Source organism: Nerophis ophidion, linkage group LG14, assembly GCF_033978795.1.
Source record: "Nerophis ophidion isolate RoL-2023_Sa linkage group LG14, RoL_Noph_v1.0, whole genome shotgun sequence".
NCBI lineage: Eukaryota > Metazoa > Chordata > Actinopteri > Syngnathiformes > Syngnathidae > Nerophis > Nerophis ophidion.
Genome location: NC_084624.1, coordinates 4,256,850 through 4,273,288, shown reverse-complemented (window position 1 = coordinate 4,273,288; position 16,439 = coordinate 4,256,850). Strand labels below are relative to the sequence as shown.

General features: G+C 40.6%; 1 protein-coding gene across 3 annotated transcripts in view; it reads left to right on the top strand.

Annotated features, from left to right (window-relative positions):
* st6galnac3 (ST6 (alpha-N-acetyl-neuraminyl-2,3-beta-galactosyl-1,3)-N-acetylgalactosaminide alpha-2,6-sialyltransferase 3) overlaps positions 1 to 16,439 on the top strand; it is a 62,454-nt gene that overhangs the window by 9,293 nt on the left and 36,722 nt on the right. The window contains exon 1 of one of the 3 annotated variants that reach the window (XM_061919663.1): positions 447 to 526. The exons of the other annotated variants lie outside the window; for them this stretch is intronic. Within the exon in view, the coding sequence (XP_061775647.1) occupies positions 470 to 526 (57 nt within the window). The 5' untranslated portion in view covers positions 447 to 469. Of the gene's footprint in view, positions 1 to 446; positions 527 to 16,439 lie in introns of those variants that run through there. 3 annotated transcript variants of the gene reach the window in all.

Genomic DNA, 16,439 nt, shown 5'->3' with positions numbered 1-16,439 from the left:
ATTCCCAGGCTCGCGACTCTGGCTTCCTCCCACCTCCAAAGATGCACCTGGGGATTAGTAACACTAAATTGGCCCTGGTGTGTGAATGTTGTCTATCTGTGTTTGCCCTGCGATGAGGGTGGCGACTTGTCCAGGTTGTACCCCTTCCTCCGCCCGAATGCAGCGTAGACGCGACCCCGAAAGGGACAAATGGATGATATAATTACAGTAGTCAATTTGAAGACTTTGAGCAGTCAAACTTTGGGGGTGGGGGGGTTTAATAATAGCGCCATCGTGTGGTGCAAAAAAGTGAATATCAACAGGAAGTGACGACTGACACTCTTTGTTCCCGCCAGCAAAGTCTCAATGTGATCCGTCACGCCAAGATTGGGAACGGCCGACTTGTCAGAGGCAAGCTGTTGTAATCCTGGCGCTGCAAGGGAGCCTCGCTGCCCCCCCCCCCCCCCCCCCCCCCCTCCTTCTCTGAGTGATGTCCGCCTTGGCTCCAGCGTTCGGCGACATGTCCTTGAGCAAGCAGCAAATCCCGGTAATTGCATTAGTCTTCAAGTGCGAGCCCGGCCGTCCTCGCTTTAGCACGTGTGTTTGACAAACATGCTTTGATTCTGGATGGCCAACGCAACTTAAGTGTAATTAAAGCTGCAAGCAGCGTTGGTCGGGGCCCGCCTTTGGCTGCTGCCCCCGTGACCCAAACCCGGATAAGCGGTAGAAGCATGGATAGTAGCTACTATTATTATAGGGTATTGTGTGTAGAATTTTGAGGACAAAAACGATTTAATTCCATTTCACATTGTCATTGTCTACTGTTAGTCCTAAGGGTCCCAATACTTTTGTCCAGTGGTAGTCCTAAGTGTCCCAATACTTTTGCCTAGTGTTAGTCCTAAGTGTCCAATACTTTTGCCTAGTGTTAGTCCTAAGTGTCCCAATACTTTTGCCTAGTGTTAGTCCTAAGTGTCCCAATACTTTTGCCTACTGTTAGTCCTAAGTGTCCCAATACTTTTGCCTACTGTTAGTCCTAAGTGTCCCAATACTTTTGCCTAGTGTTAGTCCTAAGTGTCCCAATACTTTTGCCTAGTGTTAGTCCTAAGTGTCCCAATACTTTTGCCTACTGTTAGTCCTAAGTGTCCCAATACTTTTGCCTAGTGTTAGTCCTAAGTGTCCCAATACTTTTGCCTAGTGTTAGTCCTAAGTGTCCCAATACTTTTGCCTAGTGTTAGTCCTAAGTGTCCCAATACTTTTGCCTACTGTTAGTCCTAAGTGTCCCAATACTTTTGCCTAGTGTTAGTCCTAAGTGTCCCAATACTTTTGCCTAGTGTTAGTCCTAAGTGTCCCAATACTTTTGCCTAGTGTTAGTCCTAAGTGTCCCAATACTTTTGCCTAGTGTTAGTCCTAAGTGTCCCAATACTTTTGCCTAGTGTTAGTCCTAAGTGTCCCAATACTTTTGCCTACTGTTAGTCCTATGTGTCCCAATACTTTTGTCCAGTGGTAGTAGCCATCTTGAGACACCAGCAGCATCAGCGCAGTGGTTCTTTGAAGGGTCATAAAATCAAAACCGGAAAACTTATCAAAACTCTTTCGATCACTTTTAATCAGAAGGGTTCAAACTCTCTCCTGTGCGAGTTTGAAGCCGAAACGACAAACGCGCACGGAGAAGATAATGTTTGAAGTCAGGTGACGAATTTTTACAAAACTTTAGTTTTGAAGGGGTAATTGCCATTTTCCTGTTGATTTTTGCTGAAGGATGTCAATTATTAAAATGTAGGTCTAAGTGAGACCTACATAGAGGTTTTTGTTTCATGTCTTTCCGGCATTCCTACCGGAAGTTACAAGCAGTTTTGTCTGTATTTTCTCCATAAGAGTAGTTTTTTCTGTGTTTTATTCAAAAATTGCGCTAGAGCGCAATTTTGAGTTTTTGGTCTTTTTATTAGATTTTTTTTTTCGCCAGTCTTGATGTGTGTGTCAAGTTTGGTGAGTTTTGAAGCATTTTAAGGGGGTCAAATTACAGCTCAAAGAGGCAAAAATTGCATTTTTTGCAAAAATTTAGTTTTGAAGGGGTTTTTGCCAACTTCCTGTTGATTTTGGGTGTAGAAGTTTTTTATTGGAAATGTAGGTCTAAGTCAGCCCTACATAAAGGTTTTTGTTCCATGTCTCTTTGCTAACGGAAGTTACAAGCAGTCTGTTTTTTGTTTCTTCCTAGGGGGCGCTAGCGTGCAATTTTGATTTTTGGGGTTTGGTTGCTTAATAAGTTGGGAAGGTTTGCCAGACCGACGTGTGTGTCAAATTTGGTGAGTTTTGAAGCACGTTAAAGGGGTCAAATTAGGGCGCAAAGGTGCGGAATAATAAAGAATAATTAAAGCTGCAAGCAGCCTTGGTCGGGTCCGCCTTTGGCTGCTGTCCCCGAGACCCACGGGCGGAAAAGCGTCAGAAGACGCCTTGGAGCCACTATTTTGAGAATCTAATGCATTGTGAAAGTAATGCAGTTGTTGTATTGAAGTGAAAATATCAAACTTCCTGTTGATTTTTGCTAAAGTATGTTAATTATTAAAATGTAGGTCTAAGTGAGACCTACATAGTGTTTTTTGTTTCATGTCTCTCTAACATTCCTACCGGAAGTTACAAGCAGTTTTGTCTGTGTTTTCTTCCAAGGAGCAGTTTGTCAGTGTTGTATTCCTAGGGGGGCGGTAGAGCGCAATTTTGAGTTTTGAGGTTTGGTTTTTTCATCAGATCGCAATTTTTGCCAGACCTGATGTGTGTGTCAAGTTTGGTGAGTTTAGAAGCATTTTAAGGGGGTCAAATAATAGCTCAAAGAGGCAAAAATGAAATTTTTTAGGAGACTTTGCACAGGGGTTCTTTGAAGGCGCGTAAAATCAAAACCTGAGAACTTATCAAAACTCTGTTCTATACTTTTAATCAGAAGGGTTCAATTTCTCTCCTGTGCGGGTTTGAAGCCAAAACCACAAACTCACTCAGAAGAGATAATGTTTGAAGAAAGGTGACCGGTTTTTACAAAACTTTTGTTTTGAAGGGGGGATTGCAAACTTCCTGTTGATTTTTGTTGGGAGTTGTCAATCTATGAAATGTAGGTCTAAGCAAGACCTACATAGAGGTTTTTGTTTCATGTCTCTCCGACATTCGTACCGGAAGTTACAAGCAGTTTTGTCTGTGTTTTCTTCCTAGGAGCAGTTTTTTTTGTGTTTTATTCAAAAATAGCGCTAGAGCGCAATTTTGAGTTTTGGGGTTTGTTTTTTTCATTAAATCGCAATATTTGCCAGTCCTTATGTGTGCGCCAAGTTTGGTGACTTTTGAAGCATTTTAAAGGGGTCAAATTACAGCGCAAAGAGGCAAAAATTGCATTTTTTGCGAAAATTTTATTTTGAAGGGTTTTTGCCAACTTCCTGTAGATTTTTGCTGAAAGAAGTGAGTGTATGAAAATTGGGTCTAAGTCAGACCTACATAGGAGTTTTTGTTTCATGTCGCTATGACATTCCTAACAGAAGTTACATGCAGTTTTGTCTGTAATTTTTTCCTAGGAGGCGCTAGAGCGCAATTTTCATTTTGGGGGGATTGGTTGCTTAATATGTTGGGAAGGTTTGCTATACCGACGTGTGTGTCAAATTTGGTGAGTTTTGAAGCATGTTAAGGGGGTCAAATTACAGCGCGTAGGTGCGGAATAATAATAAAACACAGCAGTTTCAATAGGGTCCTTGGCCCATGGCAAAGGACTCTGTGGAGTCCTTTGCCATGGGCCAAGGACCCTATTAATAATAAAGAAAGAATAAAACGCACGAAAAACAATAGGTCCTTTGGCCATTGCCAAAAGACTCCCTGTGGGAGTCCTTTTGCAATGGGCCATGCGGCCCCTAATTAGCATCCTGTTGGACAGGGGTGTCCAAACTTTTTCCACAGAGGGCCGCACACGTAAAAATGTAAACATGTGGGGGACATTTTGATATTTTTCATTTTCAAACCATAACAAAATATATGGATTTTTTTTTTTTAATCCTTAGGGGTCCTGGGGAGCATAGAGGGTCTCAGTCACTAAAATGTAAAAATAAGTCAAATTATTATTATTATTTTTTATTTAATGCTTACAGTAAATCTCTATATCAACTTGAGGTTGATATAAAGTAAAACAAATAAGGTTTTATGTCTTTTCTGTCAAAGACAACTTTGTTTTTTATAGTAAAAGTGAAATATGCAGTATTTAGATAGATAGATAGTACTTTATTGATTCCTTCAGGAGAGTTCCTTTATTTAGCAATTAAAGCCCTCAAAGATCAATAATGCAGGACATCAATGATTTTAATTATTTAATATTTTGGAGTAATCACAGTGAAAAGTTAAATAAAATCCTACTAAATATATTTGAGACCCGAAAGGTTCTGCAAGTGATGCATTTTTATTAGTTTTTTTTTTACTTCTAACACTTAAATTTCAAAATCAACTTCCGATATATCTGTCGATTTTAAGTTTGAACTATTATTTTGTTTGTACTAGTGATTTAGGGCTATATAAGTAAACATTGATTGATTGATTGATATTGGGTTTCACTATGTAAAGCGCTTTGAGTCACTAGAGAAAAGCGCTATATAAATACAATTCACTTCACTTCACTTCACTCTTTTGTCAAAACTTTGATGTTTTTATACGGCAACCACACAACATATGCAATATTTTTTCCACATAAAACATTATAAAGTGATAATTTTTAAGTAATAATTCATTATAACATCGATTATTTTGTCCTTTTTTTTGTTTTGTTTTTTAACAATGGAAAAGAAACAACAAAAAACAAAAGGAAAAAATTGCCACTTTTTCTCATTAGATTTCACCTCATTCCATCCATCCATCCATTTTCTACCGCTTATTCCCTTTCGGGGTCACAGGGGGCGCTGGCGCCTATCTCAGCTACAATCGGGCGGAAGGCGGGGTACACCCTGGACAAGTCGCCACCTCATCACAGGGCCAACACAGATAGACAACATTCACACACTAGGGACCATTTAGTGTTGCCAATCAACCTATCCCCAGGTGCATGTCTTTGGAGGTGGGAGGGGCCTATCCCCAGATCCATGTCTTTGGAAGTGGGAGGAGCCTATCCCCAGGTGCATGTCTTTGGAGGTGGGAGGGGCCTATCCCCAGGTGCATGTCTTTGGAGGTGGGAGGGGCCTATCCCCAGGTGCATGTCTTTGGAAGTGGGAGAGGCCTATCCCCAGGTGCATGTCTTTGGAGGTGGGAGGGATTTTTGCAATACTATCAATTTTGCAATTTTTGCAGAATGTGTGGGGGGGCCACTAAACGATTAGCTGCGGGCCGCACTTTGGACAAACCACTTACTGCACAGTCCATCGTTGGTCCAGAAAATATAAAAAAAAAACGACAGGATGGACTTGAGTCAAGTTTTTAGGGAGTTAGATAACAAAATGTCAGTAATCCTGTTCTGACATTTGCAAATAAAAATGGATTTTCTGCTGCCTTCTCCCTTCAAATACTGTACATAGACAGATGGACCAAGAACTGCAGCAGATATTTATAGTTACCTCGTTTAGATGCATGAGAAGTGTAAATAGGGCTGGACGATATGTCCTTTTATTAATATCTTGGTATTTTTAAGCCATTTCACGATACACAATATATCTCAATATTTTACCTTAGCCTTGAATGAACACTTGATGCATATAATCACAGCAGTATGATGATTCTATGTGTCTACATTCAAACATTCTTCTTCATACTGCATTAATATATGCTACTTTTAAACTTTCATGCAGAGAAACTAAGTCAATTGACCAAAACTGTATTTATTAAAGGGGAACATTATCAGCAGACCCATGTAAGCGTCAATATATACCTTGATGTTGCAGAAAAAAGACCATCTATTTTTTCAACCGATTTCCATACTCTAAATGGGTGAATTTTGGCAAATTAAACGCCTTTCTGTTTATCGCGCTGGAGGCGATGACGTCAGAATGTGACGTCACCGAGGTAACACACCCGCCATTTTCATTTTCACATCACAAACACCGGGTCTCAGCTCTGTTATTTTCCGTTTTTTTGACTATTTTTTGGAACCTTGGAGACATCATGCCTCGTGGGTGTGTTGTCGGAGGGTGTAACAACACTAACAGGGAGGGATTCAAGTTGCACCACTGGCAAGAAATCTGCCGCCAGACCCCCATTGAATGTGCCAGAGTTTCTCCACATTTGACCGGCGATGCTAAGACAGACATGGCACAGAGATGTATGGATAACCTGCAGATGCATTTGCAACGATTAAGTCAACGAAATCACAAAGGTGAGTTTTGTTGATGTTGTTGACTTATGTGCTAATCAGACATATTTGGTCACGGCATGACTGCCAGCTAATCGATGCTAACATGCTATGCTAATCGATGCTAAGATGCTATTTACACTAGCTGTATGTACATTTGAAACTAAATACCCACATTTAATGCGAAACAAACACTTACCAATCGACGGATTTAAGTTGCTCCAGTATCACAAAATGCGAAAGTCCTGATCGTTTGGTCCGCACATTTTACCGGCGATGCTAATGCAGCTATTCGGCCATGCTATGGCTATGAATAGCGTCAAAAGCTATTCGCTCAATAGCTTCAGTTTCTTCTTCAATATTTTCATACTCCAACCATCTGTTTCAATACATGCGTAATCTGTTGAATCGCTTAAGCCGCTGAAATCCGAGTCTGAATCCGAGCTAATGTCGCTATATCTTGCTGTGGTAACCGCCATGTTGTTTGTATTGGCAGCACTGTATGGGAACTGGATAGTGGTTTCGAAGATAGCGAAAATAAGACACTTTAAAGCTTTATTTAGGGATATTCCGGGACCGGTAAAATTTTGAAAAAAACTTCAAAAAACACAACAATCCACTGGGAACTGATTTTTATTGTTTTTAACCCTTTTGAAATTGTGATAATGTTCCCCTTTAAAGCTCCCATGTCCGTAGCTGACAGTTTTTTAAACTGGACTTTATTTTAAGATGTGTAGCTTTTTTTTTATTTTTTATTTTTTTACAAATTTGTGGGCGTACACACTGGCTAACCTAACTAGGAGCGGGTCAGAGGCAGCATCATGTCCGTGATGAAAGAAGTTTGTTATGATAGACTTGTCTCTAGTTTGGTGCTCCTACTAAAAGTGTGTTATGATAAGATAATTCAGACGTCACGTTGACAACAACCTAGCATAAGAGCTGGCATGACACGGTTGTTGCTGTGCTAACAAGTGTCATGTAATTCATGAGGATTATAATGATTTTTATGAAGGTGAAAATGCGGTGCAGGGAATTATTGTGCTTTATCCTGTCAGGGATTATGTTCCATTAGATGTAATGCATTAGTCTAATGGCTTCTCACGTCATCACACATAAACACACTCAGCCTGCCTACAATCAACAAGATGCTGCTGCCTTTGTTTTTTGCTTTTTTTTATTTTATTTTTTAGGTCAGATTAAGATTAAATGAAATTTATTTTTTTTGTAGTTTTAATATGCATCACGACGAGGAGGCCAGTACTGCAGGTTAACTCTCATTTGACCTGAATTGAGGGATTGTGCTGACATGTCACAGATCAGAGACAGTTGGGGGGTTTTATTAACTTTTAGATACTGTCTCCTGCACTGGCTTCTGATGCCATCACCATAGTACTGAAGAAATATATATATATATTTTCGCCAATCCAACCTTGACTAGTTCCACAAACATTTAGACCTGGAATGTCCAAACTATGGCCGTGGGCTGGCATCTTCAATTTGTATATATATATATAACATATATATATATAGGTATATATATATCTTGATTGGATTATCCAGAGAATAGTGCTCGATACCGTGGTAGAGCGCAATATGTAGGTGTGGGAAAAATCACAAGACTACTTCATCTCTACCGAAGTGTTTCATGAGGGGTTCCCTCAATCATCAGGAGATTTTAATGGAAGCATTCACATACAATGGTTTATATAGGGCACAGAGTGGGTGGGTACAGGCAGGCGTAGGGGCGTGGTGATTGGCTCATGTGTTACCTAGGAGGTGTTTCCGTCTGTGGCGGCATGTTGAAATGATTTCACTGCGCTTGTTGAGGGATGACAGGTCTGGATGATATATAATAAACAGTTTCTCTTTTAAGCATAGGTTGCATCTTTTATTACCACTGTTGTAAGGTGTGCTGGATGCAAGAATTTGCCATGTTATTGAATATTCAACATTATTGTCTTTGAGGTTCCAAATGTGTTTGCTGAGTTCTGTAGAATTCCGCAAAGTCTGATTTCTAAAGGAGGCGTTGTGATTATTCCATCTTGTTTTGAACGCTCCTACGTACGTGTCGGATGTGTTAATGTCCTTGCGTGTTACCTTTGCTTGGTAAACGACTGATGTTTGTAAGCACCCTCCGTTGAGAGGGCAATCAGGTTTCTTGCGACAGTTACATTCCTTATTGGTTTCAGAGTCGTTTAGTCTATATATATATATATATATATATATATATATATATATATATATATATATATATATATATATATATATATATATATATATATATATATATATATATTGAATGAATACAGAATCGTTTTGAATTGGAAAAATATTGTTTTTGAATCGAGAATCGAATCGAATCGAAAAAAATCGATATATTATCACGATTTGATAATATATCGATTTTTTTATTCGATTCGATTCTCGATTCAAAAACGATATTTTTCCGATTCAAAAGGATTCTGTATTCATTAAGAATATACATAGATTTCAGCAGGATCTACCCCAGTCTGCTGACATGCTAGCAGAGTAGTAGATTTGTTTAAAAAAGCTTTTATAATTGTAAAGGACAATGTTTTATCAACTGATTGCAATAATGTAAATTTTTTTTAACTATTAAAGGAACCAAAAATATGACTTATTTTATCTTTGTGAAAACATTGGACACAGTGTGTTGTCAAGCTTATGAGATGCCATGCAAGTGTAAGCCACTGTGACACTATTGTTCTTTTTTATTATTTTTATAAATGTCTAATGATAATGTCAATGAGGGATTTTTAATCACTGCTATGCTGAAATTATAACTAATATTGATACTGTTGTTGATAATATTCATTTTTGTTTCACTACTTTTGGTTTGTTTTGTGTGGTGTTTGTGTCTCCTCTCAATTGCTCTGTTTATTGCAGTTCTGAGTGTTGCTGGGTTCGGGTTTGGAATTGGATTGCATTGTTATGGTATTGCTGGGGCTTCACGGTGGCAGAGGGGTTAGTGCGTCTGCCTCACAATACGAAGGTTCTGAGTAATCCTGGGTTCAATCCCGGACTCGGGATCTTTTTGTGTGGAGTTTGCATGTTCTCTCCGTGACTGCGTGGCTTCCCTCCGGGTACTCCGGCTTCCTCCCACTTGATTGGCAACACTAAATGGTCCCTAGTGTGTGAATGTTGTCTGTCTATCTGTGTTGGCCCTGTGATGAGGTGGCGACTTGTCCAGGGTGTCCCCGCCTTCCGCCCGATTGTAGCTGAAAGGGAATAAGCAGTACAAAATGGATGGATGGTATTGCTGTGTAGTGGTTTGTTGGATTGATTAAAAAAATAATATATATATATATATATATATATATATATATATATATATATATAATATGTGTAAGAATGTATGTATTTACACACACACACACACACACACACCTATATATATATATATATATTATTTTAGTTTTTTTTAGCCCACTGTGACAAGTTTGGACTGATTTAGATAGTCCCCACCACATTTCCTCTAAAATGCAGTTTTACTATGGCGTCCTCTAGTGGACGTGATGGAAACTACAAGGTATTAAATACTAAGCTGCATGTGTGATGCTGATGATGCTGCTCATCCTGCCTTCTATATTTACAGCTGCTACTTCTGTTATTTCCTCACCTGGGAAATAATAATAAAACAAAATATTAAAAGTTATAATAAATTCTCCACTCATTCCAAGAAATAATACAAGATTATACATAGAAAATTATATTTGACCAGATAAATACATGACAACAGATCAAAACTTTTACAGCGCACGTTAGCACATGGCCCTGCGATAAGGTGGCGACTTGTCCAGGGTGTACCCTGCCTTCCGCCCGATTGTAGCTGAGATAGGCGCCAGCCCCTCCCGCGACCCCAAATGGGAATAAGCGGTAGAAAATGGATGGATGTTAGAACATGTGAGAATATTGTAATCAAACTCTCCTTTGCATGAAAACAATCAGGTGTTATGAATATGCAACAATGTAAACATTAACAACCTTATAGCTCAATATAAAAACTTTTACAATCATAATTAATTGTATATATGGTGACACCTTATTTTAAGGTACACCCTACTCACCATTAAGTAGTTGCTTATATAGGGGAGGCATGGTGTAGTGGGTAGAGCGGCCATCCCAGAAACTTGAGGGTTGCAGGTTCACTCCCCACCTCTTGACATGCAAATCTCTGCCGTTGTGTCCTTGGGCAGGACCAGTGAATGAATGATGAATGAATGATTGATGGTGGTCGGAGGGGCCGTAGGTGCAAACTGGCAGCCACGCTTCCGTCAGTCTACCCCAGGGCAGCTGTGGCTACTGATGTAACTTACCACCACCATCGTGTGAATGAATGATGGGTTCTCACTTCTCTGTGAGCGCTTTGAGTATCTAATAATAGAAAAGCGCGATATAAAATCTAATCCATTATTATTATTATTTATATTACAAACCCCGTTTCCACATGAGTTGGGAAATTGTGTTCGATGTAAATATAAACAGAATACAATGATTTGCAAATCCTTTTCAACACATATTCAGTTAATTATGCTACAAAGACAACATATTTCATGTTTACACTGATAAACATTAACTTTAGAATTTGATGCCAGCAACACGTGACAAAGAAGTTGGGAAAGGTGGCAATAAATACTAAAAACGTTGAGGAATGCTCATCAAACACTTATTGGGAACATCCCAAAGCTGTGCAGGCTAATTGGGAACAGGTGGGTGCCATGATTGGGTATAAAAACAGCTTCCCAAAAAATGCTCAGTCTTTCACAAGAAAGGATGGGGCGAGGTACACCCCTTTGTCCACAACTGCGTGAGCAAATAGTCAAACAGTTTAAGAACAACCTTTCTCAAAGTGCAATTGCAAGAAATTTAGGGATTTCAACATCAACGCTCCATAATATCATCAAAAGGTTCAGAGTATCTGGAGAAATCACTCCACGTAAGCGGCATGGCCGGAAACCAACATTGAATGACCGTGACCTTCCATCCCTCAGACGACACTGTATCAAAAACCGACATCAATCTCTAAAGGATATCACCACATGGGCTCAGGAACACTTCAGAAAACCACTGTCACTAAATACAGTTTGTTGCTACATCTGTAAGTGCAAGTTAAAGCTCTAATATGCAAAGCGAAAGCCATTTATCAACAACATCCAGAAACGCAGCCAGCTTCTCTGGGCCCGAGATCATCAAAGATGGACTGATGCAAAATGGAAAAGTGTTCTGTGGTCTGACGAGTCCACATTTCAAATTGTTTTGGGAAATATTCGATATCATGTCATCCGGACCAAAGGGGAAGCGAACCATCCAGACTGTTATCGACGCAAAGTTGAAAAGCCAGCATGTGTGATGGTATGGGGGTGCATTAGTGCCCAAGGCATGGGTAACTTACACATCTGTGAAGGCACCATTAATGCTGAAAGGTACATACAGGTTTTGGAACAACATATGCTGCCATCTAAACGCCGTCTTTTTCATGGACGCCCCTGCTTATTTCAGCAAGACAATGCCAAGCCACATTCAGCACGTGTAACAACAGCATAGCTTCGTAAAAAAAAAAAAAAGTGCGGGTACTTTCCTGGCCCGCCTGCAGTCCAGACCTGTCTCCCGTGGAAAATGTGTGGCACATTATGAAGCGTAAAATAGGACAGCGGAGACCCCGGACTGTTGAAGGACTGAAGCTCTACATAAAACAAGAATGGGAAAGAATTCCACTTTCAAAGCTTCAACAATTAGTTTCCTCAGTTCCCAAACATTTATTGAGTGTTGTTAAAAGAAAAGGTGATGTAACACAGTGGTGAACATGCCCTTTCCCAACTACTTTGGCCCGTGTTGCAGCCATGAAATTCTAAGTTAATTATTATTTGCAAAAAAAAATAAAGTATATGAGTTTGAACATCAAATATGTTGTCTTTGTAGCATATTCAACTGAATATGGCTTGAAAAGGATTTGCAAATCATTGTATTCTGTTTATATTTACATCTAACACAATTTCTCAGCTCATATGGAAACAGGGTTTGTACATAACTAAGAGTCTTCCCTAAACCCAACCCCAACGCCAACTCTAACCCTATTTAATGGTGAATATGTTCCCCATACTTAAGTGTTACCGTATTTCTTTATTTTGTATTTAAATTGGCTCCGCATAATCAGCCATGGTAACAACAGTCCGCTCCTTCCTGGGACCAACAACAATTTATGTTGCATCCGTGACGCCTTTGCAAGAAAATATGAGTCCGTGTGTTGCATTTGCATCGCTGCTTTATTTGCCTCCCAGGAGAGCCGTGGCAAGATTTCAAAACCAGAAGTTATTTTCCCAAGTTCCTTAATGGAAATTGGATTTTAAGCAGAAGAGCGTTGCAAGCATCAGGTGCTTGTTTGTTTCCTCCCTCTACTCGCCATGGGAACACACATGCAAAATAGGCAACTATTATTTTAAAGTGAAAACAATTTCTTCACTTTAAGCCTCTATTTCTCATCCCCAGCGCAATTAGCCAATGACAACACATCGAAGTGGAGAGAAGCGCCTGATTGGCCAAGCGTCTCGTGCCCGTCAACATCTCATCCCACTAATGAAACATGTCTTACTGCCCCAGACGAGTAAAGGCTGTCTCAAAGAAATTTCACCTGCAGAGGCTGTTTTTGACAAAACATACACATTTCGATGTCCAGAAGTGTAAATAAATACTATTAAAGAAGGAACATAATTAAAAAGAAATGTTAGAATTATTATGTATATATTATCACTAGGGGTGGGCAAATTAATGCGTTAATTACGAGTTAACTCATCAATCTATTAACGCCGACAATTATTTTATCGCACATTTGCGTATGTTGTTTACATGCTTTTATTTTGTTAACGCCTTTTCTTAATTAATCATCAATCAATGTTTATTTATATAGCCCCAAATCACAAATGTCTCAAAGGACTGCACAAATCATTACGACTACAACATCCTCGGAAGAACCCACAAAAGGGCAAGGAAAACTCACACCCAGTGGGCAGGGAGAATTCACATCCAGTGGGACGCCAGTGACAATGCTGACTATGAGAAACCTTGGAGAGGACCTCAGATGTGGGCAACCCCCCCCCCCCTCTAGGGGACCGAAAGCAATGGATGTCGAGCGGGTCTAACATGATACTGTGAAAGTTCAATCCATAGTGGCTCCAACACAGCCGCGAGAGTTCAGTTCAAGCGGATCCAAGACAACAGCGAGAGTCCCGTCCACAGGAAACCATCTCAAGCGGATCAGCAGCGTAGAGATGTCCCCAACCGATACAGCCGAGCGGTCCATCCTGGGTCCCGACGAGCGGTCCATCCTGGGTCTCGACTCTGGACAGCCAGTACTTCATCCATGGTCATCGGACCGGACCCCCTCCACAAGGGAGGGGGGGACATAGGAGAAAGAAAAGAAGCGGCAGATCAACTGGTCTAAAAAGGAGGTCTATTTAAAGGCTAGAGTATACACATGAGTTTTAAGGTGAGACTTAAATGCACTCCACGCCATCTTTTTAACAAGATGGCGTGGAGTGGCTCTTGGTAAAGATGGAACATTTGGCAAAAATACCAGACAATTCTGCAAATTTCCTGGCTGTCTTACAGCGTGGTCACTCTGGGATCACTTACGACCGCCAGACAATTCTGAATGTGGATAGATCGGCCCGTTTTGGACTGAATGAGGCGTGCTTGCTAGACCGGCTAGCTAGCATGGGAATACTTTGCCGGCTACATCCAGCGGCCTGTGAAGCAGCGGAGTATATGTGTTGTCTGTCTATTTATGAATAATGCAGACCAGGAGTGTTGGCTGAGCTCTTAACGTTTGCTTTCAGAGCGTGCATATCACAACATACAAGATGCCGTCATGGCGACACAACCTTGCTCGTCACTCCTGTTGCATGCTGGGTAGGGTAGTTCTTTTTTCCCCTGACTCATAACATCACAATATATTACCATGTATATGATGCGTTCAGTTTATCAAAGCACCCAGCAAACAATCGGAAAATTCCCATCATATCAATTCCTAGATATGGTCATAATTATTTTAAGTGCACTACGCAGAATAAACACAACATTATTAATATTGCTACTACGGATCATTTGATCAAAAATTCCCTAAATCAGCCCACTACCTATAATATAGGTTTTTTAAACATAAGATCCCTGATCAAAAAAAATGTTTCTGCTGTTACCTCAGAAATTGCCTGTTCAGATGTTATGATTGTGGCTCAGAGATTTGTATGTAGATTATATTTATTTTCCATAACAAACAGGATAACTTAAATACCCTGGCAGTGGCAATAAGCTTAAATGTTTGTATTTACATTTTTGGAGTTGATTTTCATCAAATATGCTATTTAACTGCTACTGTTTAACAAGGACTGATTTAAATGTGTTGGCGCTTTTGTTCATGTGGGAGAATATTCCAATAAAGGTGCACTACACACTACTTTTGAATTCATTATTGGGCTTTGCGTATACAATGCAGTTAATCGCGATTAATCGGAGAAATAGTGCGATTACTTCGATTAAAAATTTTAATCGTTGCCCAGCCCTAATTATCACACAACTCTTATGCTTAAGGGCCGTTACTATAGTTATTATCAATTGTGCTTATGTTGTCATTTTTCTATCTGTGCAAAGCCAGTCTCGTGTCAGTGTTTGTTTCCAGAATCGGCCTGCTGACTACCAAAGCCGAACATTGAGTACTGTGACGCAGATTGATTGATTGAAACTTTTATTAGTAGATTGCACAGTACAGTACATATTCCGTACAATTGACCACTAAATGGTAACACCCCAATACGTTTTTCAACTTGTTTAAGTCGGGGTTCACGTTAATCAATTCATGGCACTCAAACAGAGACAGGGCGAGGTCATGAGTATCAACATATTTGAATTCCATTAATAGTCGTATATCGTGTTTAACTGGAGCTGTCGAGATTACCCCCTTTCCTCGGCGACAGCTTCAGTGATGTAATCAGGGACCTCCCAAATAAATAGAGGAAGCAGGTGGGCTGGACTTTAGAGCGTAGTTTGGATCTGTAACTAAGAGTACAGCTATAAAAAACGTCTCTCCTCTGCATGATTCCTTGCTTCTTGTCTGTTTAATAGATGTCATCAGTGTTTGAACCTGACAAGCAATCGGGCGCCCGAGGCAAGATTTTAGCCTCTCCACAACATCATAAAGGCAGCTACAGTTTTTCATCTTAAAGAGCTACAAAAATGATTTGGGAATGTCCGGCGGGCCAGATTCAATCAATCAATCAATCAATGTTTACTTATATAGCCCTAAATCACTAGTGTCTCAAAGGGCTGCACAAACCACTACAACATCCTCGGTAGGCCCACATAAGGGCAAGGAAAACTCACACCCAGTGGGACGTCGGTGACAATGATGACTATGAGAACCTTGGAGAGGAGGAGAGCAATTGATATCGAGCGGGTCTAACATGATACTGTGAAAGTTCAATCCATAATGGATCCAACACAGTCGCGAGAGTCCAGTCCAAAGCGGATCCAACACAGTTTGAAAAGTTTAGCATGTGACCACCGGGCCTTAATTTGCCCAGGTCTGTACTTCGTGCTGGTAGCACTGGAGCAGCCTTTGACGGCGACGCCACCACCAACACAGGCTCCACGCAATTAATATTCCACTCCCTCAGTCGCTCCAACACCAGAAATGTCTGCTTTTTGTATCGACACGAGTGGTCTTGAACTCCTCCACTTGGGGCAGGGTCTCCTCCCCAACCCGGAGATGGCATTCCACCCTTTTCCGGGCGAGAACCATGGACTCGGACTTGGAGGTGCTGATTCTCATTCCGGTCGCTTCACACTCGGCTGCGAACCAATCCAGTGAGAGCTGAAGATCCCGGTCAGAGGAAGCCATCAGGACCACATCATCTGCAAAAAGCAGAGACCTAATCCTGCGGCCACCAAACCAAATCCCCTCAACGCCTTGACTGCGCCTAGAAATTCTGTCCATAAAAGTTATGAACAGAATGGGTGACAAAGGACAGCCTTGGCGGAGTCCAACCCTCACTGGAAATGTGTTCGACTTACTGCCGGCAATGTGGACCAAGCTCTGACACTGATCATACAGGGAGGAGTGGAGGAGTTCAAGTACCTAGGAGTCTTGTTCACGAGTGAG